Here is a 27,488-nt window from a genome sequence, read left to right on the forward strand (position 1 = left end):
CAAGACTGATTAATATTTCTTCTAGAATAAGAACAAGGTGGTAGGTGAGGACAACTGGGCAGGCTCTGTTTAGCAAAGTTTATAACTTGAAAGTAGTGAAAGAGTTGGAAGAATTGTGTTGATGAGAATTGTTCGTAGGGTGTGAAGACATTATCAATGTACAAGTCTCTAAGTGTTTTAATTCCAGACATTTTTCAGACTTTATATAGTGTATAAATTTGAGAGGATGGGAAATGGTGGTTGACATGTAGAGGTGCAACAGATAAAAGCTTCTCTGTCTTAAAGTGCTTCCTACATTGATTCCATATTCTGAGAGAATGAAGGGCAATTGGATTATTAGTGTATTGACAGTAATTTGTATTAACTGGGACATAGAGCAGGGAATATAAAGATGCATGTCTCAGGAAAATAATCATTTTGCTTGGATATGAATTCTATGCAGTTCTCATCATCTAATTACGGGGTTAAAATGCCAACCATGAGATGAGTGTGTAGGACGCAGTAGTTTAAGCTCCATTATCAGAGGGGCATTGTCAAAGAAAACAATAGCGTCATACTTACAAGATTTGATAGTGGGGAAAAAATTGTCTATGAGGAAATAATCAATTCTTGAATAACAATGTATGGGTGAGAAAAAGTAGTATTTTCTTAGATTAGGATTTAAAAACCTCCATGAGTCTAATAAGTTATGATCCATTACAAACTGTGTAATTACCTTTGCAGTGTTAGATGTTACTGCCATTGTAGCTGAGGATTTATCCAGGTCTTTATTTAAAGCACAACTAACGTCTGCAGTCTTTATAATTTTGTGAGTGTTCACATTAGGGATAGATGCAAATACATTTTGGAAGAAAGCTATTGTCATCCATGTTAGTTACATAGGTATTAATCAGAATCATTTTGTTATTAGAGAAATTTCCTGCCACCATGACATGTTGCCGTTTAGAATCAGATATTGCATCTGCACTACAAATGGAATAGTTCTGTGTAGTAAGATTACCACACCCCTTGTTTTCTTTGTATAGCTAGAGTGAAAAATTTGGCCAGACCACTTTCTCAATCCTTATCTTAAGTTAAGATTACCCTAATTCAGTTTTTTTTTTCTCATATTATTTTCTAAAAGTAAAAAATTATTAAGCACTTGCAGGGTCCAGTAAGAATGATACAGAAAATTTACAATTTATTCATCTATCCCCTTCCACATAGAATGTGATACGGTTTAGATAAACAGCAAGAGAGTTTAGCACATTCAGTACATAGTTTAAAAAAATGAAAAAAGGAGATGTATTTATGGTACAAGTATAAACCTAGGTCCACTGCATGCAGTACCAAATGCATAATAAAGACTGAAAACAAATATGCCATTATGTTTCTTTTTTAATACGAAGACTTTGAACATCTATATATATAATTCAATAAGACAAGACACCCATGGAAAGCACGCCGGAAGGGGTGTGGATTCACTAAGCCGCCGACAAGTAAGACACCTTTGGCGCACGCAGCAAAGAGCCACGCCCACCAACTCCAAGACCATTGGATACAACGACAACTCGCAAAGCCACGCCCACCAACTCAGACGCGACGACACAGAAAAAACTGCGTCATTTATATTCGTCTGTCGTAGAGGCCACATGCACCTCCGAGCTACACTGAATGTTCATAGAGGCATGTTTCTCGCGGAGGTGAATCGCCATATGCAGCGTGTAAAACGGTTTGCGAGGGGTATGCCATGGGATCCTTAAAACAATCCTTTACAACTGAGGTTAAAACACAATGAAGTAAGCAGTCTTTAAAAACCAGGTTTTCGGTTACGATGCACGACCGTGTGCACCAACAAAACCGCACAGACCAATGAAAAGTCTACGTGAGTCACAGGTGCATCTGTACTGTGCAAAGATGACAATGACTCAAGTGACGAGCTGGAGGTGGACACATGAGCAGGCAGTGCATACTAAACGAGAAATCAGCAGACTAGCATGACGGAGGGAGCTCTCCTCCCGTTCCATCCTCCGCGCCTGAGTACCGTCCACCCCCATCCTTCCGTCTGGGAGGAGAAGGCACTATGGCGGTCTGCCAGTTTTCGGTCACGGACGATTGTGTGTTGGTTCGTTCCGTGCATTGTTACAATGTTGCTTTTCTTGCTGATTTATTACATTTCCAATTTTTCAAATGTTAATTTTCTCCCTGTGCTTAAAAATCATTAAAAAACTGGCCTGATTATGTGGCGTATGGTACGCCGCGGGTTGGCTAGTTTATTTTATTTACAACATGCCTGGCAACTGACTCCTAAAACAAGCCTGCTGAGTATGCAAGAGATTATTATAATAAGATTTCTGCCTCTGTGTTTTCAACCAATTGCACAAAATAAAGTTTTTGAATTGTGATATGACCTCCATCCTAAAATTATTCTTATTGTGTAGCATTACTGTTTATGTCTGAATTTTCTCATTTTTTAAAACATTGTTTTTGCATGTTTTCTTCTTTTTCTAGTTCCTTTTTTCCATTTTGATAGTTGATATAGTTAATTGTATACTTATTTATTTGATATTTGATTATCTTTAGTGTTACTAAATTAATTATTTTGAGTCATACCATCCATTCCTTTGTTCTTCTGTTTTTTTGACCTAGGGTAGCAGATGTTAGCTACAGCATGTTGTTAAAAGATTAACTTTAGTATTTATCAAGTTGAGGTTTTTCTTTCACACTATACACTGTTTAATGTCAATAATACTATCTGTAAAGTAGGACATTATGAGATTTGGATGTTGTGATACACTACTTAGCAGAGCTAAAGTAGAAAGTACTAAGAATACCACAGAAAATGATATTTATGTACTAATTCAGTACCAAAGTTACAAAAATGTAACAGTACCAGCTGTTTTACAGCATCAGTAGTACCGAAAAAGTACTGCAGTCCTGCATGACTGTAACTAAATAAATTACTTCAAAAGGTGTATTTTCTTTAATTGTAAAATTTTCACTTTAATCTTATAGTTTATTTCCATCCTTCCAAAATTTTGACTTTAATCATGAAATAGATTTTTCTTCAACATGTCACTCCATTTATTAGAACCAAAGTAAAATTTATGTAGAGCTTCAGTTCTTCAAATGAGTAGGCATATCTCATTATTAATGCGACATGTACCATAATCACAGAAACACACAGTTAGATGGAAAAGCAAAACAGCATACTTCATTGCTAAAAATGAATTTGCAAATACTTTAAGACAAACTAATGTTCAGTAGTAAAACCCATAAGTGAATAGTGAAGCACACATATATTTGAATGGAACAGTGAAGAATGTAATGCTGCTTCACAGTTCTACATTTTTTTAGTACAGGTAATGACAGCCAAAGTCATTTTCATGTTCTGAATTTGTTCACTTCAGTTTTTTTAACACATAAGTTATAACCTTTATCAAATAATTAATCAGATATTTTACTCCATTTTCAATTAATACAGTCTTAGTCATCTAGTGAAAATTGATGAAGACAAACCTGAAGTGTCTTCTGTTGTTCATCTGTTAATTTTTCACTAGCATGTCCAGCACAAATGTATTTTTACCTAGTGCCTGCTTAGGATTTAATTATTTTATTTATAATAAAACAGTGTATATATCTTCTGACATACAGTATTTTCTAATGTGGATTGTTTTTGTTTTGATTTTGACCACTTTTCCATATTCTTCCAGATCCAGAAGTACCACGTGTGCCCGATGGGCCTCTTCATCTCCGCTGGGATGATCCATACTATGATATTGCTAGGCATCAGATCGTGGAAGTGGCGGGTGAGTTGCAAGTTAGCTTTTTTGATATAACTTCATAAGAAAGTGGAAGCTGTGATTACTTTTTTTATATCCACCTATTATATACTTTTGCAAATGCTGATGTTTAAAACCAAAATTTTTACCTTGAGGTTAAAGTGACTCATTAACACTGGAATAGTGGAACTGACAAGGCAGCAGCATCTATAGACTGACTATATGCAAGAACAATTACAGACCTTCTGCTTTTTTCTTTACAAGTTTCCATTATTGCTTGAGTTTAACTTTCTCAAAATAATTGATACGTAACTAATTAAAATGCATTTGAAATATTTGAATTGCAAAAATAAAAATAAACAAATAAATAGTGTATTTTAAGTACAGTACAGCTAACCACTGGAAGTCACTGACTGTAATCAGTTCCCAATGCAATTTGCCAGCATGCCGGAGGCAAGTATATTTGGAGAAGTACATTCGTTGAACGCCGCAATCGGCTAGAGTTGGTTTCCAGTGCAATTTGGAATCACGGCAAATCCGAGTATATGCGGCAACATACATTCAACGAAGTATATTCGTTGAACTCTACAACCAGCTAAAGTTGTTTCTCAATGCAACTTGTTAGCTCGCCAAAGCCGAGTATATTCGGCGATGTGTATTCATTGAATGCTGCAACCAGCTATAGTCGTGTCTCAGTGCAATTTGCCAGTATGCAGGGGGCAAGTATATTCGGTGACATACATTCATAGTTCCCCGCAACCGACTTTATTTGCTTCACAGAGCAATTTACCAACACTCTAGAGCTGATCAGTCAATGCCGTATATTCATTGAGCAGCCAGCTCACGACCACTGCCGGCCTCGGCAGAACTGCAGCACCACTGTCTCTGGGATTCAGCCGCTGCACTAGACGAGCCTGCAATCATCAGCGTTTACCTCTGTGTGTTTACCTGAAGCCAGTTCAAGTACAGTTGGCTCGGGGCTTTACTGAAATTTCATCAGTGGCATCAGTTGCACCTTGAACATATAATAATAGATTGTTGCAGTTGTTTTATTTTTATATCGTGCTCCATTAAAATTTCACATTTTCTTTGTGATTTGTGACGTTTACTTAAAAAGTGCAGCTAAAAAAGTATTTGGCGTCCAGGGGTGCATTAACCCCCAAGTATGTGGCGGTTTAAGGGTTAAACCTAATTATTGCATTTTAGGGAATGGTAGGTACATGACAGTAAATAGTCTGGAATGAGGCGCAAGACAGCTGCACTCATAATGCATATGTTCTGGAAAGGATACTGGCCCACATAAAAAAAACATACACATACCAAAAAAAAAAACTGTCAGAGAGGATGAGGGTATGATAGGTAGATTGTATGGGAAAACATCCATACTTCATAAAGAAAGGTGACTAGACAGGCATTTATATCCAGTTTCTTGAAACAGAGAGGCACTAGTGCTGCTGTCCCAGATAATCAGATATACAGTATCACAGTAAATTATCCACCACCTGCTTTGTGTGGTTGTCCCTGTACTTTATGACAAATTTCTGAACCACTTTTCTATACTTTTTCCATAACCATTGTCAATGGAGCTTACAGTAAAGGAGACATCTGAGGCCTTTTGTAGGTATCCTAAGGTTTTCATGTACTTTCGAAGGTGAAGAGAAAGGGTACAGGCTCCCATTATTAAAAAGCACCAAGCATTATTTCTTAGGTAAAATAGAGTCTTTTTGGCTGCAAGGTTATCCTGATAATCCTGGATAAATGGGATAGAACTTGGATGTATATAGATGGGAATAGTCCATGGACTGTTAACTATTTACACATTTGTAAAATATGTTTATACCAGTAATGGCACACTGCTCGATAACGTGCAGTGAATACACTTGACTTGAGCATTCGTAGTTTTCATCCTGTTTCTGTTTACATTTAGCATTCGTTTGCTCAGAGGTTGATCCGCTTGCTGCTTCCTGAGCAGCTCTTCTTTTCTTCACCCTAGCAGCCCGCTGCTTCTCTTCTTTCATCAGCATCTTTTCGCATTAAAACTGATTAAGTTAGTTTTTGTTTTGCAATTACTTGGTACGTTTTCTTTCATTTTTCACTTAAGCTGGCACATAAGTCAGTGAGTTCAATCTGCCTCAAGAATGATTAGCGAAGGTGGTAGGGAATGAGAACGGCGCCCATACGCATGAGTTGATTCTACAATAAAATAAAATAAAAATAAAAAGAGTAATAAAAATCATCACCGCGAAAGCAGATAGTAGACGTCACGTAGTATATGTGTACCAAATTTCAAGTCAATAGGTGAAATGGTTTGCGAGCTACAGATGATTTAAAATCCTGGACAGACAAATGAACAGCCACGGTAGTGTATTATACAAGAAGATATTTTGTGAAAGAAAAATTAGGAGCAACAAGGTTTGCAACTGTGTGGTTGTGTGATTTTTTCCTTGACTGTCAATGCAAGAACAGCAAACTTACATTTTTCTGAGGTGTTTACAAGTGAACAAGTGGATAACCTCCCAGAGGTAAACGCAACTACTAAGGAGGTACTGAGGGATTTGGAAATTGTAGAGGGAGAAGTGCTGCTCAGATTAAATAAGATGAAATCAAACAAATCACCAGGCCCAGATAATATTTATCCTCGTGTTCTTAAGGAGGCTAGTGAGTACATGTATAAACCCTTGACACATATTTTTAGGAAGTCACTGTGCACTGGAGAGATTCCAAAGGACTGGAAAATGGCAAATATCATTCCATTATATAAAAAGGGTGACAGGGCAGATCTAAGCAGCTATAGGCCAGTAAGCTTAACACGCATCACAGGAAAATTAATGGAAGGAATTATTAAGGATAAGATTGAGCAACACATGGCAAGGACAGGAGTTATTCTGAACAGTCAGCATGGGTTCAGAAGAGGGAGGTTGTGTTTTACTAACATGTTGGAATTCTATGAGGAGGCAACAAAAGGATACGATCAAAGTGGAGCTTATGATATTATTTATCTGGACTTTCAGAAAGCATTTGATAAGGTGTCACATGAGAGGTTGGGCATCAAGTTAAAAGAAGTGGGAGTTCAGGGTGATGTTTTTAGATGGGTGCAGAATTGGCTCAAACACAGGAAGCAGAGGGTGATGGTGTGAGGAACCTCGTCAGAACTGGCTGATGTTAAGAGTGTAATTCCACAGGGGTCAGTGCTAGGGCCGCTGCTATTTTTAATATATATAAATGATTTAGATAGGAATATAAGTAACAAGCTGGTTAAGTTTGCAGATGATACCAAGATAGGTGGATTAGCAGATAATTTGGAATCAGTTATATCATTACAGAAGGACTTGGATAGCATTCAGGCTTGGGCAGATTTGTGGCAAATTAAATTTAATGTCAGTAAATGTAAAGTATTACACATAGGAAGTAAAAATATTAGGTTTGAATACACAATGGGCGGTCGGAAAATTGAGAGTACACCTTATGAGAAGGATTTAGGAGTCATAGTGGACTCCAAGCTATCAACTTCCCAACAGTGTTCAGAAGCCATTAAGAAGGCTAACAGAATGTTAGGTTATATAGCACGATGTGTGGAGTACAAGTCCAAGGAGATTATGCTCAACCTTTATAATGCACTGGTGAGGCCTCATCTTGAGTACTGTGTGCAGTTTTGGTCTCCAGGCTACAAAAAGGACATAGCAGCGCTAGAAAAGGTCCAGAGAAGAGCGACTAGGCTGATTCCAGGTCTACAGGGGTTGAATTATGAGGAAAGATTAAAAGAGCTGAGCCTTTACAGTTTAAGCAAAAGAAGATTAAGAGGTGACATGATTAAAGTGTTTAAAATTATGAAGGGAATTAGTACAGTGGATTGAGACTGTTATTTTAAAATGAGCTCATCAAGAACACAGGGACATAGTTGGAAACTTGTTAAGGGTAAATTTCGCACAAACATTAGGAAGTTTTTCTTTACACAAAGAACGATAGACACTTGGAATAAGCTACCAAGTAGTGTGGTAGACAGTAAGACGTTAGGGACTTTCAAAACTCGACGATGTTTTCTTGGAGGAAACAAGTGGATAGGACTGGCGAGCTTTGTTGGGCTGAATGGCCTGTTCTCGTCTAGATTGTTCTAATGTTCTAAATCATTTCCATGTTACCTGGACCATTTCAGTTTGTGAATATTAGATATTCTGAACTAAATAAATGTGGTGATGTTTTGTTCTAATATCTGGTCAATGTCTAACATACTACTGTGTTTAACCTACCTGTTATTTGAAATCAGAAATTCAAGAACAAAATTATAGAACCACTTTCAGGAAAAGTCAGAGGTTGCCTGATCGTACACAAGGTAGATTGTTTCAGAGAAGATGATGATGGGGAAAATTAGAGACCATGATGGGTAATTCTGCAGGGGCCCTTTATTCCTCATAACAATCGGACTGTATAAAATGCTGTCTATTTTTTCTTTAGGGATCTTATACTGTAAATATATACACTAGACGTAGTGGGAGTACAATTCTATGCTTTACACTTGTATAATAGTTTACATTTTATTTTTATTGTTTTGTGTTACATGATATACAGCAAGAGTTCCCAAAGTGGTTGATATTGACCCCCTGGGGTCGATTTGAACTTTCTAGGGGTCGATAGTTTCAATAAAAAAGTTTGGAGGTCGACGACAGCAAAAATAGACCCCCCTTACTACTGATATTTGTTTGTTACTTCAAAATATCTATGATTGCAATAGGTACCTAATTAAGAAGTAACATAATTCAAAAAAACAATTTTTTGATAAAAACACATTACATACCAAACTTGCGAACCAAAAGGTATAATGTGTCATTGAAAGAGTCACACGTAAGAATGCATGAAAATACATGGAGCACAAACATGTCTGTGCATCGTCTTATCGAACGTATCAAAGCATGTGCGGACATGAAAAACCGTTGCATGTGACTAGGGGGTCGACGGATTTAAAAGTTTTTGGTAAAGGGGTCTGCGGGCAAAAAAAGTTTGGGAACTCCTGATATACAGTATTGCTTCTGAAGCAAGTTTTTTTTTTTTTTCCCCCTGTGGGGATCTACAAACTGCTGTCTTGTTTAAATGTGTGTGTGTGTGTGTGTGTGTGTGTGTATATATATCTGCCTGTCTGTCTGTCTGTCTGATGATAAGTCCATTAGTGTAATTTGTTTTATAATCTGGTCCTTTATGAATACCATATACAAAAACTGGTAAAGGTCAATATAGAGTAGTAGTATAATAAAATTTGTACTTGCATTTGCACACAGTCATCCAACACTATGTACAGTGCATCCGGAAAGTATTCACAGCATCATTTTTTCCACATTTTGTTATGTTACAGCCTTATTCCAAAATGGATTAAATTAATTTTTTTCCTCAAAATTCTACACACAACACCCCATAATGACAACGTGAAAAAAGTTTACTTGAGGTTTTTGCAAATTTATTAAAAATAAAAAAACTGAAATTACACTTGAGAGGTACTGCAAAGAGGAATGGGCACAACTGGCCAAGGATAGGTGTGCCAAGCTTGTGGCATCATATTTAAAAAGACTTGAGGCTGTAATTGCTGCCAAAGGTGCATCGACAAAGTATTGAGCAAAGGCTGTGAATACTTATGTACATGTGATTTCTCAGTTTTTTTATTTTTAATAAATTTGCAAAAACATCAAGTAAACTTTTTTCACATTGTCATTATGGGGTGTTGTGTGTAGAATTCTGAGGAAAAAAATGAATTTAATCCATTTTGGAATAAGGCTGTAACATAACAAAATGTGGAAAAAGTAATGCGCTGTGAATACTTTCCGGATGCACTGTAAATTCATGTAGTGCCATTCTATTTATGAAAGCTAAATATCAGTGTTTTAGTGAACACAGATATGACACCTAGTAATCTAGGAGAAGTTGCTATTGCTGTGAATCATTAAACACAAGAGAATGGTATGCTTGATTCAATTGATTAAAAATAAAAGTAGTTTACTATAAATAAAGGGATTATTTCCTAGAATAATGTACCTACAGAGATATACAGTGATCTCCTCATTGAGGTGATTATGGTTATAAACTAAAATACATTTTAACAATATTTTACAGACCACTTACTATCTTTCTGTAGAAAATATTTTCATAATACATTCCAGGCATCCATTAACATGATAAAGATGTCAGAAAATATTTTGGCTGCATTACATGAATATGAAGATCCCTGCTGTGCTGCTTGAAAAATTCATTCCATAGGCTAGGGGCTCACTGTGGTAGATTTATGTGAACCCTGGCATATTTTGTTTGCTTTAAAGTCATTCATTTCCGATTTAAAAGGTCTTATAGCAAAAATTTCCCTGATTAAAACAAAAATGACCACAAGTACAAAAACAAAATAAATATTGTTAGTTTATTCAAATTTAGAAAAAAAAAAACATGTATTGTCCATTATGCTATTTACAGTATTTTTAAATTTGACTTAGGGGGCTTTGCTACCTGCTCACTTCGTTCGCCAACCCCCGTGCTTGTTTTTCCGGATACACGCTTTTAAGATTTTTTTTAAGAATTGTTGCTATTCGGTAACTTCGGTAAAAACAATATTTGGAATCTTTCGAGTACAACGTACTGAATCTTTTAAATGAGGTCCGTGAGACAATTGTTTAATGACTTTGTACCATAATTCAGGATAAGTTTATCTGTTTGGAACTTCAGCACAGACAAAATGACGTACATCAGCAGCTAATAATTTTTTTGCAAAGTAACCAATAAATGCATGTGAGGTAAACCCGTTTTTGAAATTTGATCGTGTAAATGTATTCTCGGATTTCACTTAACACTGTTTTAAGTTCTTTCAATAAAATTAAGACTTTCTGATAAAACACTGTACTTATGAAAGTTGGAATATCCTGACCCGATGTAGCCGGTGGCATTGTTTTCAAGAATCTCCAGATTTCTGGCCATTGTGGATTGCACGTCATTGTAATAAATAAATCTGGCCGACCGATAGATCTGGATATTGCCAATGCATCATGATATAATTGTTGCAATGCTCTTGGACTACCTTGATATGATGATGGTAATATTACTGCTTTACCTATTTTGAATTTGTCTGAACTATTGATATTTGAATTTTGAACATGACCAATGAGACCTTGCATATGTTCTGTTGTAAGTTTTGCCTGATTCAATTTAATAAAGAAAAGACGATTAGCTTCAAATTTTACATACGCATTAATAATGTAATGTTGCGTTAGATGTTGCGATAGCAGAAGTGGGTTAAATACATTGGAACGTAGCGTTAATTTTGCCGCAAAATATTGTGTTGGTGTTTTTCGTTTTTTTTTAATTTGTGTGTTTCATATTGTATGACCATCCTGTTTCTCCATCTGGGAAAAGCAAAGGAAAGAGTAAAGCATCGTAATGTGATGAATTACTAGACAGAAATGTCGATTCATGTTTTGCTTTTGGATAAGCACGAATATCTACTCTGTTTTTGATATTTCCGTTTTTCCAAACTATTATCGCTAATAATTAGTCAAATGTTGGTTTATTATATATGCGTGCATGGTCTTTCTGATTCATATAGAAATCCAAGAAAACTTCCTTATCCGTGTTTTGCAGATAAAGAGCGATACTTTTGGACGTATGGATTTGTATCCAATATTGGCTGTATAATTTCTATTACATCCAATTGTTTAACTCTTTCAATTCTATGTTGCATCGCTTCTCTGTGATCATAAATATATACCTGACCAAATTGTGGTTTCTTCGAAATTAAATTTGTCATTGCTTTAATTGTTGCTGGACCACAGATGTTCATAGCGTATGGTCCTGAATCATGTAAATCTACATTTTGAGCATTGATTAATGCTAACACGAAAATATTATTGTAGGCTCGGATATTTTGCCTGTAGTGTTTGTGGATTTCACTTTCCCCGAAGATCAGATCTTTTAACTCTCTTGCATATGCCTCTTCATTGTGTATAAACACTATTTTTTCCCTGATAGCAACACAAATTCGATGATCTACAAGTCTCTGACTTAAACTTCAAAGCCTTACAATATTTACATACTTCTGACATATCACATATGTCCATATATTCGATCTTTATTCGCCTTTCCGTTATTTCTCTGAGTAATAATTTCTCTTTGTTTGCACTAATGCAATCTTTAGTTTCTTTTTTTTTGACACTTTATTTTTTTCTGCTTTTATATTCTGTATCTTGCTCTGCATGTGTATCGCGCCTGCATTTTTTTGAGTCTTTTGAATTCCACTGTTCTTATTATGTCTAACCTGCTCTGCATGTGTTTGGCCCCCTTGTTTTTTAACCTCTTTATGATGTTTTACTTTGTTTTCTACTCTTTGTATTTTATTTCTTACCTAGCTTTGTCCTGCTTTTTTTCAATTACACCTGGGGCCTCATGTATAATGCCGTGCGTAGACTTCGCACTATAACATGGCGTAAGCACAAAAGCCGAAATTTGCTTACGCACAGAAAAATCCAGATGCAGGAATCTGTGTGTACTCCAACTTCCACGTTCTTCCGCTACATAAATCCCGGTCAGTGTGAAAAGTAACGTTCGTGTACACGCTTTATGTAACGCCCCAACTCCTCCCAGAATTACGCCACTTTGAATATGCAAATCAATATAAATCACCCTTAAGCTCAGCCTTCTGTGAAAAGACAATGGGAAAAGCACTGGGGAAAATATAAGAATTTCAGCGAATACCAAGTGGAGGCAAAGGAAAAACATACTATTTGTTTAATTAAACTGTGGTATGATCAACAAAAGGAAGTTCATTGAGTGACATAGCGTGTTGGAGAAACTTGAAAGCTCACGTTCACAAAGTCGCACAGTGCCGGAAATAAAAAAGAAGTTACATATCAAAGTCGCTGTGAAAAGGCGAGTTGTAGCCCACTGTCTGAGTGTCATATGAAAGCTAATTAGGGTACAGAGAAAAAAAAGGTACACAGTGGGGAAAAAGCACAAAATGTCAACTTCAATCTCGAAATTTCCACTTTAATCACGTAGTTTATTTTGTCATTAAAATAGAACATCATAAACTTCATCATAAAATCGTTTAATTAACCAGTTTCTCAAATCACATCGTAATTAAAGTATAGCACGTTAAATGCTTTGTTTTGTATGTGATCTTCTATTTGCTCTATGTGTGTGAATCACTACGTGCTTCTTAAACCGGCTCTCTTCCTCTGACAGGACACAGAATCCATTACATTCATGATATTACAGCTCTCTGAATAACTAAAATACTGAGATGTATATGTGATATCATTTTCATGATGATAGTTAAAGCACGTTATTAAACATGGGTTTCACGGCGCAGTGATTGTGTTCGACCTTCGATGAAATTATTTATTGCAGCAGTACTCATGGACGGCTCTATGTCCAATAGAGAAAGTCCAATGTCAATATGTTATCTTATGCACGGTGGATGGCCACGTCCGTTGCGGACACTGCATAGCCACCTCATGCTCATGATACAAGCATTTAACTTTTGTCGAAATTTGCCGCTGCGTTTTTAGCTGTGTTGTTATTTTCTCTTTCTGTTTTTCAATACATATTGGCGTGGCCGCCCCTGCAGTCCTTGCTTTTCTTTCTCCAAGTAACCGATCGCCACACAGTCAGCTCTGTAATAGATGTTAAGCCATCTGTAAGCTTAGAGCGCCAATTCTTCAAAACGTTTAAGGAACATTGAAATATCTTCATAGTACATGTTTAATTATTCTATCCTTCTATCCAGTCCCAGTGAAGAATATAGATTATTTAAATGAAGTTAAAGTTTTATCTATATAATATAATAAACATATTTTGCTGCATTTCATCTTAAAAATTATATCGTCATCATATGTAAATACACGCTTTATAAAGTGCCGCAGGTTGTGTAATATTATAACTGTAGTGCAAGTTTACAGTGAGGTAATTGTACTTATAAGTACAAACAGTTCTACAAGGAGCACTTGATTGAGTGCGTTTAAAGTTCTTGGGATGAAACTGTCTCTGAACCGCGAGGTTTCGTACAGGAGAGATTTTGAAATATTTTGCTTTGGCTGAGACAGCGTGTTCTTGAAGCTGTATACCGATAATTCTCTTTTCGATCAGCTGCTGCTGTGATTCACACTCAGATACAGTGATATAAATACTCTGAGTGGGGCAATGAGAGTAATATGGAAAAAGATGATCCGCTGTAGCAACTCCTAACGGGAGCAGCTGAAAGAAGAAGAAGGTGCAGTTAGAGTAACAACGCTAAAGCAGTTATGGTATTTGAAATACTATGGCTATTCCCTGGACCATTATATTGTTACAAGTTAATTACAATCAGATGCATGACACTAATAAACAACATGCGGTTAGTTTCAGTGTATTTATAAAGCTGCATCAGGAAAATAAGGAGTAACCACACAGGAACAGTAGCATTGCTTTGACGCTGGGTGCCGCCAGTTTGCAAAACCGAGCGGAGAACTTGCGTACGACAAGGTATGAGTACCTTGGAAAAGTGCGTGGCTTTACGTCAAGTGTAGGTTTTATACATCGCGATTTGAACGTGGAAAAGTTCTTACGCAACATTTCTGTGTGTACGCACCGTTTATACATGAAGCCCCCTAGTCCTTGGTGATTATTTTCCCTTTTTTCTAATAATTTCCGTTTGTTTACGCTACTGCGATGTTTGCCATCTTTTATTTTTTTGATACTAATTTTCCTGCTTTCATATTCTTTAACTTTCTCTGCATGTGTATTGCGCCAACGTTTTTGAATGTCTTTATGAAGTTCTACTTTGCCTTTTACTCTTTGTCTTTTATTTCTGAGCCCGATTGGAGGTGCTTTTTTTCAATTCCACTTGTTCTGGGCTAATAATTACTTTCCTTATTTTCTGAATTTGCACCTAGATTATTCTTTTTCTTTTTTGCATTTTTTTCTCTCCAACGCTTTTGGGACTCTTTTCTCCGCGCTGCTCTATATTCTTTGCTTAGTCGTCAACGTTTCATCTGTAACATATTGTCCTTATACGCCTTTTATACGCTTTATAATCGCTGAGAGCCCAGGATCTGTGGCTGCTAAAAGCCTTTACATGACTGAGTGTTTTGTTGCCCGTGGTCTTATTTGATATTGGGTGTAAGTAGGGCATGTCTTGCAAGAATCTCATGTTCTACATCCCCACGAGACAGTCCTTGGTCAATCTTTTGGCACAAAGTCTCATGTTTAAAGTCCCTGCGAGACGCTCCGTGGCCAATCTCTCGTCTCACAGGTCTTTTAAGTGTCTTCCATGAAGATCACGTCTCGTCTCCCTAGTCTCTTCATTCCAGGATTTTTTTTTTATAATCGAGAGATATATCATTTACCTGTTTAATATGCATGTGATAAACTGTACCACATCAGCATATTTATCTCTTTCAAAAGAAAGAGATTAGAAAACAAATTAGAGTATGAACATTCAAATGAGCTTTTGAGAAGATATTTTGGTTTAGTTGTTGATGGCTCATTTGAAATTCCATAGTAGTAATTGTAAGAACTGGAGACCAGAGGCGTGGAAAGGTTTGGGGCAGCCACCCGTTTAATGCGGTTTCCCGGCTGCAAAAGTCTTTGAGGCATTTTAAACAGTTTACACAACAGAGTCCAAAACAGAACTGCCTGCCTAAGCAAAGGCAGTGAGCTTTATAGCACAGAGGGCGGAAATGATGTCGCCCTCTGGGCCGAACTGGAAGTGACATCATCCTTGGGGCCGGAACCGAAGTGACCTCATTCTTGGGGCCGGAACCGAAGTGATGTGTCCTTCCTGGAAATGGCGGCTCCTGGTGGGATTTCCGGTAAGACCTGCAGAGAACTCAGAAAGAGCGTCAGCGTACCCCGCCCCGGGCAGATGTATAAACAGTATTGTCTAAGCCCTTCAGCTGCTTCCCATGCACACGTGTGTGACAAGACTCCCCCCTCAGCCCAGACCCGTCGGGTCGGGCGACCTGCACCGAGAGGTCGTGGGCCCGGGAGAGGGCATCGGCGTTGGCATGAAGGGACCCCTGTCGATGAACGAAGCGATATTTGTCCTGCTGCAGGTCAAGAAACCCCCTCGTGACCCGTGGATTCGACTCCCTGTGAAGGGCCATCCACTTCAGAGGCGCATGATCCGTCACCAGAGTGAACACGCGACCCAAGAGGTAGTACCGCAGCTGAGTCACCGCCCATTTGATCGCCAGAGCCTCTTCTCCACCGCCGCACCTGGTCTCCCGTCCAACAGTTTCCGCTCAGGTACATAACGGGTGTTCAACACCGCCGACGCTTTGGCTCAACACGCTCCCAAGCCTGTGTCCGGCGTCCGCCTGGAGGACAAAAGGGAGAGAGAAGTTAGGGAGATTAAGATAGGTGCTGAAGTCAGAGCCCTTTTAAGTCACTGAATGCAGCCCCGCTTTATCAGACCATACCACCGTATTAGGAGCTCTTTTCTTTGTCAAGTCGGTCAAGGGCGCCGCTTCTCGAGAACGAGGCACAAACCGGCGGTAGTACCCGCCAAACCGAAAGGATTGGACTTGCCGCTTGGTTTTGGACGGGCCAGGCCATTATGGCTTGCAACTTGGAACACTGTGGCCTCACAGTACCCCGGCCCACTAGGTAGCCCAAATATTTGGCTTCTCTCAACCCGAAGAAACATTTCTTGGGGTTGATGCGAGCCCGCCTCTCCCAATGTCCGTAATACTGCTGTGACCTGCTGTATGTGCTCCTTCCAGGTGCTGGAATAGATGACAACGTCATCCAGCTAGGCAGCACAGAACGAAGTTATGGGGCCGGAGCACTTTGTCCACCAGACGCTGAAAAGTCGCAGGCCCGTGTAACCCAATGGAAGGACACGATACTGCCAGTGTCCGCTAGGAGTGCTAAACGCGTTTTTCCTTCGGACTCCGCTAAAGGAACCTGCCAGTACCCCTTTGTCATGTCAAGTGTAGTCAAGAATTTGGCTGGTCCCAGTCTCGAGGAGGTCGCCCACGCGAGGCATGGGATAAGCATCAAATCGGAAACTTGGTTGAGCCGACGGAAGTCATTGCAAAACCTCCAACTGCCGCCAGGCTTAGCAATCAAGACGATGGGACTGGACCAGGGACTACTACTTTCCTCGATCACTCCTAGTGCCAGCATTCGCTTGATTTCCAGTTCCACTTCTACTTTCTTTGCCTCCGGAGTCTGTAGGGTCGCCACGGACGATCACCCCCGGGTCAGTCAATATGTCGTGCGCAATCAGAGAGGTCCGACCTGGCTGTTCACTTACCACCTCTGGGACCGAGCGGATAGCTGCTTCGAGCTCCTGTCTCTGTCTGGGAGATAGCTGTTCACAAATTAAGGGAACTTACTTCGCAAGAGAGAGCAGGGCTGTCCGGAGGAGGGATCGATCCCTCTCCTTCCACGGTTTCAGCAGGTTTACATGATATATTCGCCAGCTGGTCGGCGATTGGGCTGTTTCACCAAATAGTCACCAATCCCTTCCTCTCCTTAATTTGGGAGGGTCTTAGCCAATGTGCGAGCAGTTTGGAGTGTGAAGTAGGAACCAATACCATGACGCGATCCCCGGTTGAACTCCCGGAGAGTCGTACACGGTCATACAGGCGGCCTGTGCTGATTGTGCCTCCTCGATATGATTTTTAGAATCGGTCTTATTGCATCAAATCTATCGCGCAATTGGGCGATATACTCCAAAATATTAGTGGAGGGCTGTGCCTCCCCTTCCCAGCCCTCTTTTAAAATATCTAATAAGTTGTCTTCCGTATAGTAATTCAAAGGGAGAGAACCCCGTAGAGGCTTGAGGAACTTCCCGGTAGGCAAAGAGGACAAGGGGGAGGAGTTGGTCCCAATTCCTCCCATCCTTGCTGACTACCTTACGTAGCATTTGCTTGAGAGTTTGGTTGAATCTCTCCACTAGCCCATCGGTTTGAGGATGATACACCGAGGTTTTTAAATGCTTTATTTTCAGTAACTTGGCAGTCTCCTTGAACGCTTCCGAGGTGAAAGGCGCCCTTGGTCCGTCAGGACTTCTAGGAATGCCCACCCGTGAAAAGACTCCTACTAGTTCCCGTGCAATATTTTTAGTGGTAGCCGAGCGCAATGGAACGGCTTCAGGGAATCGGGTTGCATAATCCACGAGGACGAGTATATATTTATATCCTTGGGCTGAGGGCTCTAGGGTCCTACTATATCCACCCCAATCCTGTCAAAGGAACGCCAATAAGGGGAAGGGGAATCAGAGGAGCACGGTCCTTCCTAGGAATTTGCCGCAGTTGACACTCCGGACAGGAAATGCAAAAGCGCTAACCTCCTCATTAATCCCCGCCAAAAACGGAGCTTAATGCGCTCTAATGTTTTATCGGAGCCGAGATGGCCTCCAAGAAGGTGGAGTGTGCTAACTCGCAAACCTGCCGCCGTAGGTCCGCTGGACTAGCAACAACTTCCGGACCTTCCCTCATGTTCAGCAACCCGATACAATAATCATTATCATGACAAAGTGAGGTCCCTGTGGCATGGGCAAATGCGTTGGCCGCTAACGAGAACCACTGCATTCTTTATGTGCTTCAGAGAGTCGCCATTCCACTGTTCTCTTGAAAGAAGCCGGTGTCGCTCTAAACTGAAAGTGCAACTCAGAGAGGGGTCCGGTCTGACCTCAAGGGGCGGAGAATCCTCCTCGCTGCCGGGCGCTAGTGGATGACGAGTAGCCCGCGACGGTCCGGGAGTCTTCGCACTCTCTTGGCCTACCGCCCACTCCCTGTCGGCTGATTACACGGTGTGGAAGCAGCTTGAGATGAATCTTTATCATCTATAACGAGGCCAAAAGCTTTTCGGGAATGCTTTCTAAACTACCGCGTTACTGTCAGACCAGTCCGCCCGAGGATTACGGAAACGGAGGATCCGGTGTACCGCACGTAAGCGTCAAGGGTTCCTCCGAGACATACGTAACATCGGGCGGTATTGTACGAGCGGATATCTCCGTGTATACATTTTAGACTGGTCTTTTCTTAATCCATTGTTGCGGTAGAACAAAACGGCGAGCAACGACAGACACGCTACTGCCGGAATCAAACAGCGCTGTTACCATATGTCCATTAATAAGAAGCTCTCCGTATGTTTATCCGCCAGGGATTGCTAAGGGCACACAAACAACCCCGCCATTGTCCCCTACGGTCCGCCTTGTTCCTCGACAGGTCGCAGCCAGACGGCCCGCGACTTCGAACAGGCTCTGGATTGCGTGGAAGGGACTGCTTTGTAGGACATAACTCCCGGTAGTCCACAGAGCGGCTGTTCTGCCTCCCGGTTTCACAGCCGCCTCTGGGTTGCAAGAGCTGTAGCAGCTCGTCCATAGAATGGAATTCGCCCAGGCCGGCTGGGCAAATTCCTGGGGTATCGCTGTAGCAGCAAAAACAGGCCACTTGCTGCACTATTTGCAAGGGGTCAAATCAAATGGCCGTAGCCACTCACCCACCTGTTGCCAGAGAGCCATAGCCTGCTCTGACAGCCCTTTGTTGGGTTAAACTCCCAGTCTATTATATTCTTCACCTGCCGGCCTGGGGACAGCCCATCGTTAACAGGGACCTTGGTCCCGATGGGCGGCTCGGCTTTCCTACCCAGAAGAGCATACTGAGCCACTCGTGTTTTCCCCAGAAGCCAGCCCACGCCTGTGGGTCCCCTCTACCTTCTCCACGAGATGGGTTGGTAGCCCCGGGTTATGCTCGTGGAGCAGAGCCTGCACCGCCCTTCCTGACCCTCCGCGCACTCCCTGCCCCAAACTCGGCCCCGTACTCACCCACCTGGTTCCTTGAAGTTCGTGTCCCGGTTCTTCGGGACACCATCCTGCCGACTACGCCACTGTAAGAACTGGAGACCAGAGGCGGAAAGGTTTGGGGCAGCCACCCGCTTAATGCGGTTTCCGCTGCAAAAGTCTTTGAGGCATTTTAAACAGTTTACACAACAGAGTCCAAAACAGAACTGCCTGCCTAAGCAAAGGCAGTGAGCTTTATAGCACAGAGGGCGGAAATGATGTCGCCCTCTGGGCCGGAACTGGAAGTGACATCATCCTTGGGGCCGGAACCGAAGTGACCTCATTCTTGGGGCCGGAACCGGAAGTGATGTGTCCTTCCTGGAAATGGCGGCTCCTGGTGGGATTTCCGGTAAGACCTGCAGAGAACTCAGAAAGAGCGTCAGCGTACCCCCCCGGGCAGATGTATAAACAGTATTGTCTAAGCCCTTCAGCTGCTTCCCATGCACACGTGTGTGACATAATGTAGTGGTCAACTGAACGACCGTATTAACTGAGGATGCTTATTATTTTTAACAAGTGGTAGCATTTCAGGATTAATGTTAATAATTATCTCTTGTCTTATCAGTGATATGATAGGTAATCTTTGAAAGTGTATGTTTACCATACTGTTACAAAAGTGCACAGAGAAGAATGATAGTGCAGTCTTCTAGCACACCAGCCCGCAGCAACGATTTCATGAATGATAAAATCTTTGTAAATATGTCCCTCCCAAAAATAGTGCATTCCATGACTGCTCAAAAGTAGGGAGGAGGTGGCATCAAACTTAATGGCATAATGAACACCTTTGCATGTTTCAAAGAGAGACACAAATAGAGAAAAACACGATCTGGACATCATATTTGTTTTATTGATGTGTTAAACTTATGTTTTATGTTCTGTATTTTTCCATTGCAGTTTGTGCTTATGTGCTGAAGGCAAAAGTACATGATTTATGAGATATTTCTTAATGAATGGAATATTCTATTTTATCCGCATCTGCCCAGTTTCATCTCTGTGTGAACTATGTACTTCAGCTTTATGTGAGAGACCTTAAAGTACATCTTATAGGATTAAAGTCATGCAAAGTAAAAATGCCCACGTGTGGTGTATTGCATTAAATCCATTATTTGGCAGTGGCCAGAATTAAAGCTATCAAATTGTTCATGAAGCTTAAATAACTGGCAGATTTTTATAGTACAGTATAAAGAAATGATTAACCAAAAAAAAGGTGCTTAAAAAAAAAGTCAACAATGTGAGTGGATGGCTTTCAAATAAACATAGCGATGTTGAAATGTATTCTGCAGGTTATTAGCCACACAGGGAAAGAAAGTCAAAGTTTGAATAGTACAGTATATTTGAGAGTGGACTGTAACTATCATACCAGGTCTTGCTGAAATGAAATCAGTTTGGAACCATTATGGGAAGGTTATGCTGCAGTACAATTAATTTGAAACACTTTTACTCCATTACTGTGTTTGGAGTACTGAACTCCACATATTTCTGTTTAAAATACTTCAATTATTCAATTCTCCTTAAATTAAATTTTCTGTATTTTTTTTTACATGCAACAGAACTTCCAAAATTAAGGTTGCAATTTAAATAGAAGAATATCCTGCAATGTATACAGTGTATATAGCTGTGTGTGTGTGTGTGTGTGTGTGTGTGTGTGTATGAAAATATATAAATGAAAACACACAAAAAACAGTATTTTTTCCAGCTTTACTTACTCAATGTATCTATAACATCCAAGTGAAAGATATCACAGCTTACAGTTCAGAAGAATTTTAAAAAACCAAAAACAAGAAATATTGAGATTAATAAAGGATCACCACCCCCAGCCAATCCCCCCCAAACTCAATCAGGTGTAAGTAACCACCATTTCCATTGCAGACCATGGTTACTGGCTGTGATCAATTGTAATCCGTGTGATTAGTGAAGCATAAAAACAGCTATTCCTGGAGCATTCCCTTGCTTGGCAGTGCAACCGACAGCGAACAATTGACTATGGGTGGCAAGCCACTTTTAAAAGATATCAGGGATAGAGTTGTAGACAGACATAATGCAGGAGATGGATACAAAAAAATCTCAAAGGCTTTATCAATCTCAAGGAGCAGAGTAAAGTGACAACAATTTTACAAGCGCTCCACAATTGTGGCTTGTTTGGGAGGGTCACAAGGAAAAAGCCACTTCTCAAGAAAGGACACATTAAGGCTCATTTGAGCTTGTCCAGAAAGCACCTTGCATATTCTGATGCCAAGTGGAAAAAGGTCTTATGGTCAGATGAGACCAAAATCGAACTATTTGGCCTCAATACCAAACAGGAGACCTGGCGGAAATCCAATGCCGCTCACCATCCACAACACACCATACCTATAGTAAAGAATGAGGTGGCAGCATCCTGTTGTGGGGGTGTTTCTCTGCCGCAGGGCCTGGGGCTCTCGTTAGGGTAGAAGGAAAAATGAATGGGGCAAAATACCGTCAAATTCTTGAGGAAAACCTGCTACCCTCTGCCAGAAAGTTAAAGATGGGCAGAATGTTCACCTTTCAACATGACAACGACCCGAAGCACACAGCAAAATTGACCACACAGTGGCTGAAGGACAAAAAAGTGAATGTCCTCGCGTGGCTCAGTCAGATTCCAGACCTAAATCCCATTGAAAATCTGTGTAAAGATTTGAAGATAGCAGTCCACCAACGCTTACCATCCAATTTGACTGAACTTGGAACAGTTCTGTAAAGAAGAGTGGGCAAATATTGCTCAACCTAGATGTGCAAAGCTGATAGAGAAGTATCCCAACAGATTCAAGGCTGTCATTAAAGCAAAAGGTGGTTCAAGAAAATATTGACATTGGGGGGGTGATCCTTTATTAATCTCAGTATGTCTTGTTTTTGATTTTTTTATAATTTTACTGAACTGTAGCTGTGATATCTTTCACTTTGATGTTATTGTTTGCGTTGAGTAAGTAAAGCTGGGAAGAAATATTTTTTGCGTGTGTATTTTCATTTAAGGCTGTAAAGCAAAAAAAAAAGGAAATATTTCAAAGGGGGTGATTCTTTTCTATAGCCACTGTGTGAATATGTATGTAAAATATATAAAAAATATGTATATTTTTTGTATAATTTTTGTTCTTTGTTTTTAATAAATATCCAAACAGTAATAGTCTTTGATCAGGTAAATTTTGTAATGAATAACCCCTTAGGCTGCTAATGACAATTTCATTGGAGTACAAAGCCTCTAAAAAGATCCATCATATCTGCTTTAAGGCAAACATATTGTGAACATCAACAGTGAAAGGAGAAAGAAAATAGAAATCAAAATGGTTACACATTATTAGATAGCAAAAGATCAATATGAACAATCTCGGCCACAGCTATAGCCAAAGTAAGCTATACAATCATACTCCATTAGATTTTCTTCACTTGCATTTGACCAAAACTGCACTGTTGTTATTGCAGACAGAGTTTACTTTTAACTTTTTAAATAAATAGAAATCATAGCAATAGAGGTGCAGCCAAACTGGTGATTTTTTCTCTGCTAGGAGAAGACATGCTCTAAAAGTATTTTGGTAGAAGTTTAAAAAATAAAATTCTTTTACTGTGATCCATCAATTTGATTCATGTGTTAATGTTTATGGATGAGGCTGTGAAAATCATTCACAGCCACTTCTGCATTAGCATGTGTACATCTATTATATAAAAGGTACATTTCATTAGCATTTTGTAGGATCTGCATTTACTAATGAAGTGTTCCAGATTATGATTTGTATGAAACTTTACCATCCTTACACCAGAGTTCAATAGTACTCCAAGTCTAAGTTCCAACCAGTTAATCATTTTACCATGTCATTTAATTAGCTGGCCTTTTTTCCCTTCTTATTTTACATTTAGAAAAGCAGAGCAATATGATTTTTACATTTATAAGGAATGCTTAACTTTTTCTTTGTTTTGCTTTTTATTAATGTGCCTTTTTCTGTTTAGTTTGCACTTTTTTTGTATCCTAATAGTGACAGTTAACAAAAGGCAGAGCAGACACCAGAGCAAATGTCACTGAAAGCTAAAAGGCTGCAAGTACTTCAATGTCTGACCCATTTATGTTCTTATTGATAAATAATGAATAAAATAACCAGAATGGCTAGAAAGTCAGAATATTAACCATACTGATTATGAGTATCTTAAAATCTAAGCTTGGTACATTTTAATAGAAATGTAACCAAACTTAGTTTTGTAATGTCTACACTGAACCTAAAACACAGAAATTGTGAAATCATGGCTTAATGAATTTGGCTAGGTGCCCAGTTAAAAACCTTCAGCCTTAAGGGTTTCCACAGAACGGAGTATGAGAACCACAGATTACAGGAGGTCACACAGCTGTCCCCTCCATCTTTGTGTATCTTATTCCAGTATTGAAATCCATTAACTTTTATACCTAGTTGAGTATAAGGAAGTAACAGTTTCATGTTCAACTGATGAATTTGCAGTCTGTTTTTGCTATCTTCCAGGAATAATAACAACTCCATCTTTGTTCAGCAAATTGTTATTAGTTTCCTTTTTACTCTAGTACAGTATAATGTTTGCAGCTGTGGGTCTTACGTAATCCTAAAGAGACAACATGCCTGTACACTACACATTATTTTGACTCGCATCATTTTGTGTCTTCCTAAATAATTTACTAATGTAGAATCCACAGTAAATTAGGGATATTTCAGATTCTTTGAAGGGAGAGATTACAATAACCACTTGGATGTACCGTCCAATCTGACTCAAAATGCCGATCTAAAAATGAGAACATTCATAGACTAGCAATTTAGGTATATAATTGGGTTGTTATCAACATTTGTATATCAAACATATTTATAATACTGTTAGATTTGTGAACTTGTGAGAGAGAGAGAGACTCTTTGAGTGAAAATTAACCCATCAAAGGTTTGATACATCCTAATAGTTTCCTTACATTAAAGGGTTAAATTATACCACTGCTTTTACGGAAGAAGTAAACAGGTTGCTTCCAGCAAAATGCTTTTCTTTATCTCTGTTTTTACATCAAAGAGTTAAATTACTTTGTGTTATAACTACAGTACTTCTGCACTAACAAAAGCCACTTCACCACAATGCCTACCAACAAGGAATTTTAGAATAATTTCTTCACTCACAAGTAGGCCGCACTCAAACAGTGTTGAAGGAACTTAAAATAAGCTCACAAAACATGCTGTACAAAGACTGCATTGAATTTTTACTGCTCATTACCACAAATTTAAAAGGTCAATGTAAAATACTCATAAAAGTCAATGAGGCAGCCATCACATTTGGTGGGTACATTGAAAGAAATCTTGCTAAAATAAACTGCACAACTTACCTTTAAAATATCTTAATGGAGAAGACGGTTACTTGCACAGTCATCTTGTGATAAGGGCTTGTTTTAACACTACAATCCCTGAAGTCTGCAAAAAGTTTTGTTGTCCCAGACCACCTTAATTTTCCTAGCAGATCTTTATCACAGCACCAATTGTCTGCTGATATGCTTTTGTTTTGCTAATATGTCAATTAACCACACTCAGCCTGCACTCACCCATTTAGTGCTTTGAGTAGGGAGCTTCTATTATTAATAATACTGTATATAATAAAAACATACATTTGATCTGAGTCTGTAACAGTCTGTATAAATTTATGGAAACTTGTAAGAGCTAGCGCTGAAGGGATAAAAGCAAACACACAAATGCTAGTAAATACTTTTTTCTTGGTATCTTGTTGTTATTTTAACAATTTTTTTATTCAGTTTTATTCTTGAATAAAAGCACACTTGTTTCATTATACCATGTCTTTATTTGAAAACTAACAGCATCAGATCGGGTTCCGTGAATGTGACTGGGACTAGGAAAAACTGAGAAAAAAAATGCAGGGACGACCTAGGATTTGAACCAAGCTCTTGACTACAGATTAGCAAGTCTACCTTTGCACCACCTGAGCGGATCTGCAAGACAGCCATGTTTGCACTTTGTCTGTGTGTGTTTGCACATTTCATACAACATCATTATTTTGTGCCGACTGATATGTGGGCTTCAGTTTTTACACATTCATAGCCACGTGTCCTTTGAACAATTTCTTTTTATTTCTGTTTTACTCTTGAACAAAAGCACACTTGTTTTGTTATACCTTTTGTGAAAGTGTTTGATATTTGTATTTTAGTCTTAACACATTCTACACTTCACATCAACATTATGTTATTACTATAACATATGAAGAAATTTCCTGTTTTACCTATGTGTACAACATTTGTTGCTTCGTATCTGTTTTGTCATCCTACATTTACAGAGATCGTTGTAGACATGGAATGCACATAAAATATTTGTATTTCAAATAACGATATTATCATTTACCCATACAATTCCCTACAACTCACTGCCAGATAAAAACAACAACACAGACTTAGGCTGTGAGAATTTTGTTACATGATGCCTTCATGCGGTTTAAATGGAGGATGGGTGAGTGAAGGCTGCGTGCTGCCAGTTGACATATTTGTAAAACTAAAGCTTATCGACAGGCAATTGGTGAAGTGATAAGGAGCTGCGAGGAAAATGAAGGTGGTCCGGGATTCTAGTGGTAAGCTTACCACCCTGTCTTAGGGGGAGTATAGCAAGTGCTGCATGAGAGTTAAAGTTGAAATTTAAATTTAGAGTTTTGTTATTGCTTCATAATTCTCTTGCTTATTTGCTTACACAACTAATGTCTCTTTATTTCAATACAGTTTGGTTAATAAAACATGGCTTAGGACAAAAAGAGAACACTGCTTTGGAATTCTTAAAAACTGATAACTCTACTTGTTGCTGTCTTCTGTTAAACCAGTGCTTAATTGTTATTTGCTTCTATGATTTCAATGGCAATTGATGATTCTCTGTTCAACTTGATGAATAAGGCTAAACTAGGAACAGAACAGAAACAATAAATTGTATATCTAGGTCTGTCTAGAACATGTGAGTGTAGTAGTTAATGTGAAAGGTGCAATTTAAAGCATTATTTTTTTTTTCTTATTTGACGCATATTGCACTGTCCTATGATGTCACATAACACTCCTTGTATACACAGGTCTTTTAAAAAATATTATTACATTCCTAGGATGTTTATAGACCCAGAATATATTTTTATATCAATCCAGCCACAAATAACCACAACTGTCCAAAGTTTTATTTTAACCTTTTCCCTAAACACTTTTTAACTTTTTAGCCTACTTTTTACTACTTAATTGCTTCTAGTTTTTCATGTTTAGATATAATTACACAATCATAGTCTGTTGCTCACCACAATAATCCCAGACCACAGTTACATTTTTTGTGATTATTGCAGTGTGACTCCTAGCACACCCTGCAGTGATCAGCTGTTTTGCAGTCCAGTAATACTGAACCTCCTGTGTTTTTGTCTACTTTTGCTTCTGTAAAAAGTTGTTTCAGGAAATGTGGCTTCAGCTGTTTCAGTTTGCAGCTGCTACAGCTACCTGCTTTGCTCACCTTCAACCCCTTCATCCTCATCAGAATCCTGCCCTTCAACAATTGCCTGCCCAGAACATTCAAGACCTGATGGCATCAGAAGTGCCATTCTGCACTGCATCTGCTATTAACTAATCTGCTATTAACAAAAGGGGCTCTTTCAAAGGCTTGCTGTGCTGATAAGCATTTCTTATCTCGTAACCTCTCTAAACCCGTAAATGCTTATATAAAAAGTAACAAGATTGAAATGCAGCTATAATGAATATACATCGATAAAAAGAAATCCTAAAAAAACACATTTTGTTTGAGTGATGTTCAAAAACACCCTATACATTTTAAGCAAGTAAATGATCATAATAAAATAATTTTAAACAATTTTTGCATATTTTTGCATTCACACTACAGTATATCATATGACGCTGTGAGAGTTGTAACCATGTCGTAATGGGTCGCTAGTGAACTGAGGTATGTATGCAA

At 39.1% G+C, this 27,488-nt stretch overlaps 1 protein-coding gene across 2 annotated transcripts in view; it reads left to right on the top strand.

Moving 5' to 3' along the window:
- Nucleotides 1-27,488, top strand: part of arhgap1 (Rho GTPase activating protein 1) — a 75,579-nt gene that overhangs the window by 35,583 nt on the left and 12,508 nt on the right. For both annotated transcript variants that reach the window (XM_039754633.1, XM_039754641.1), the window contains exon 3: nucleotides 3,693-3,788. In XM_039754633.1, coding sequence (XP_039610567.1) covers nucleotides 3,693-3,788 — 96 coding nt within the window. The remainder of the gene's footprint in view (nucleotides 1-3,692; nucleotides 3,789-27,488) is intronic.

The sequence above is a fragment of the Polypterus senegalus genome, chromosome 1 (assembly GCF_016835505.1).
Source record: "Polypterus senegalus isolate Bchr_013 chromosome 1, ASM1683550v1, whole genome shotgun sequence".
NCBI classification, from domain to species: domain Eukaryota; kingdom Metazoa; phylum Chordata; class Cladistia; order Polypteriformes; family Polypteridae; genus Polypterus; species Polypterus senegalus.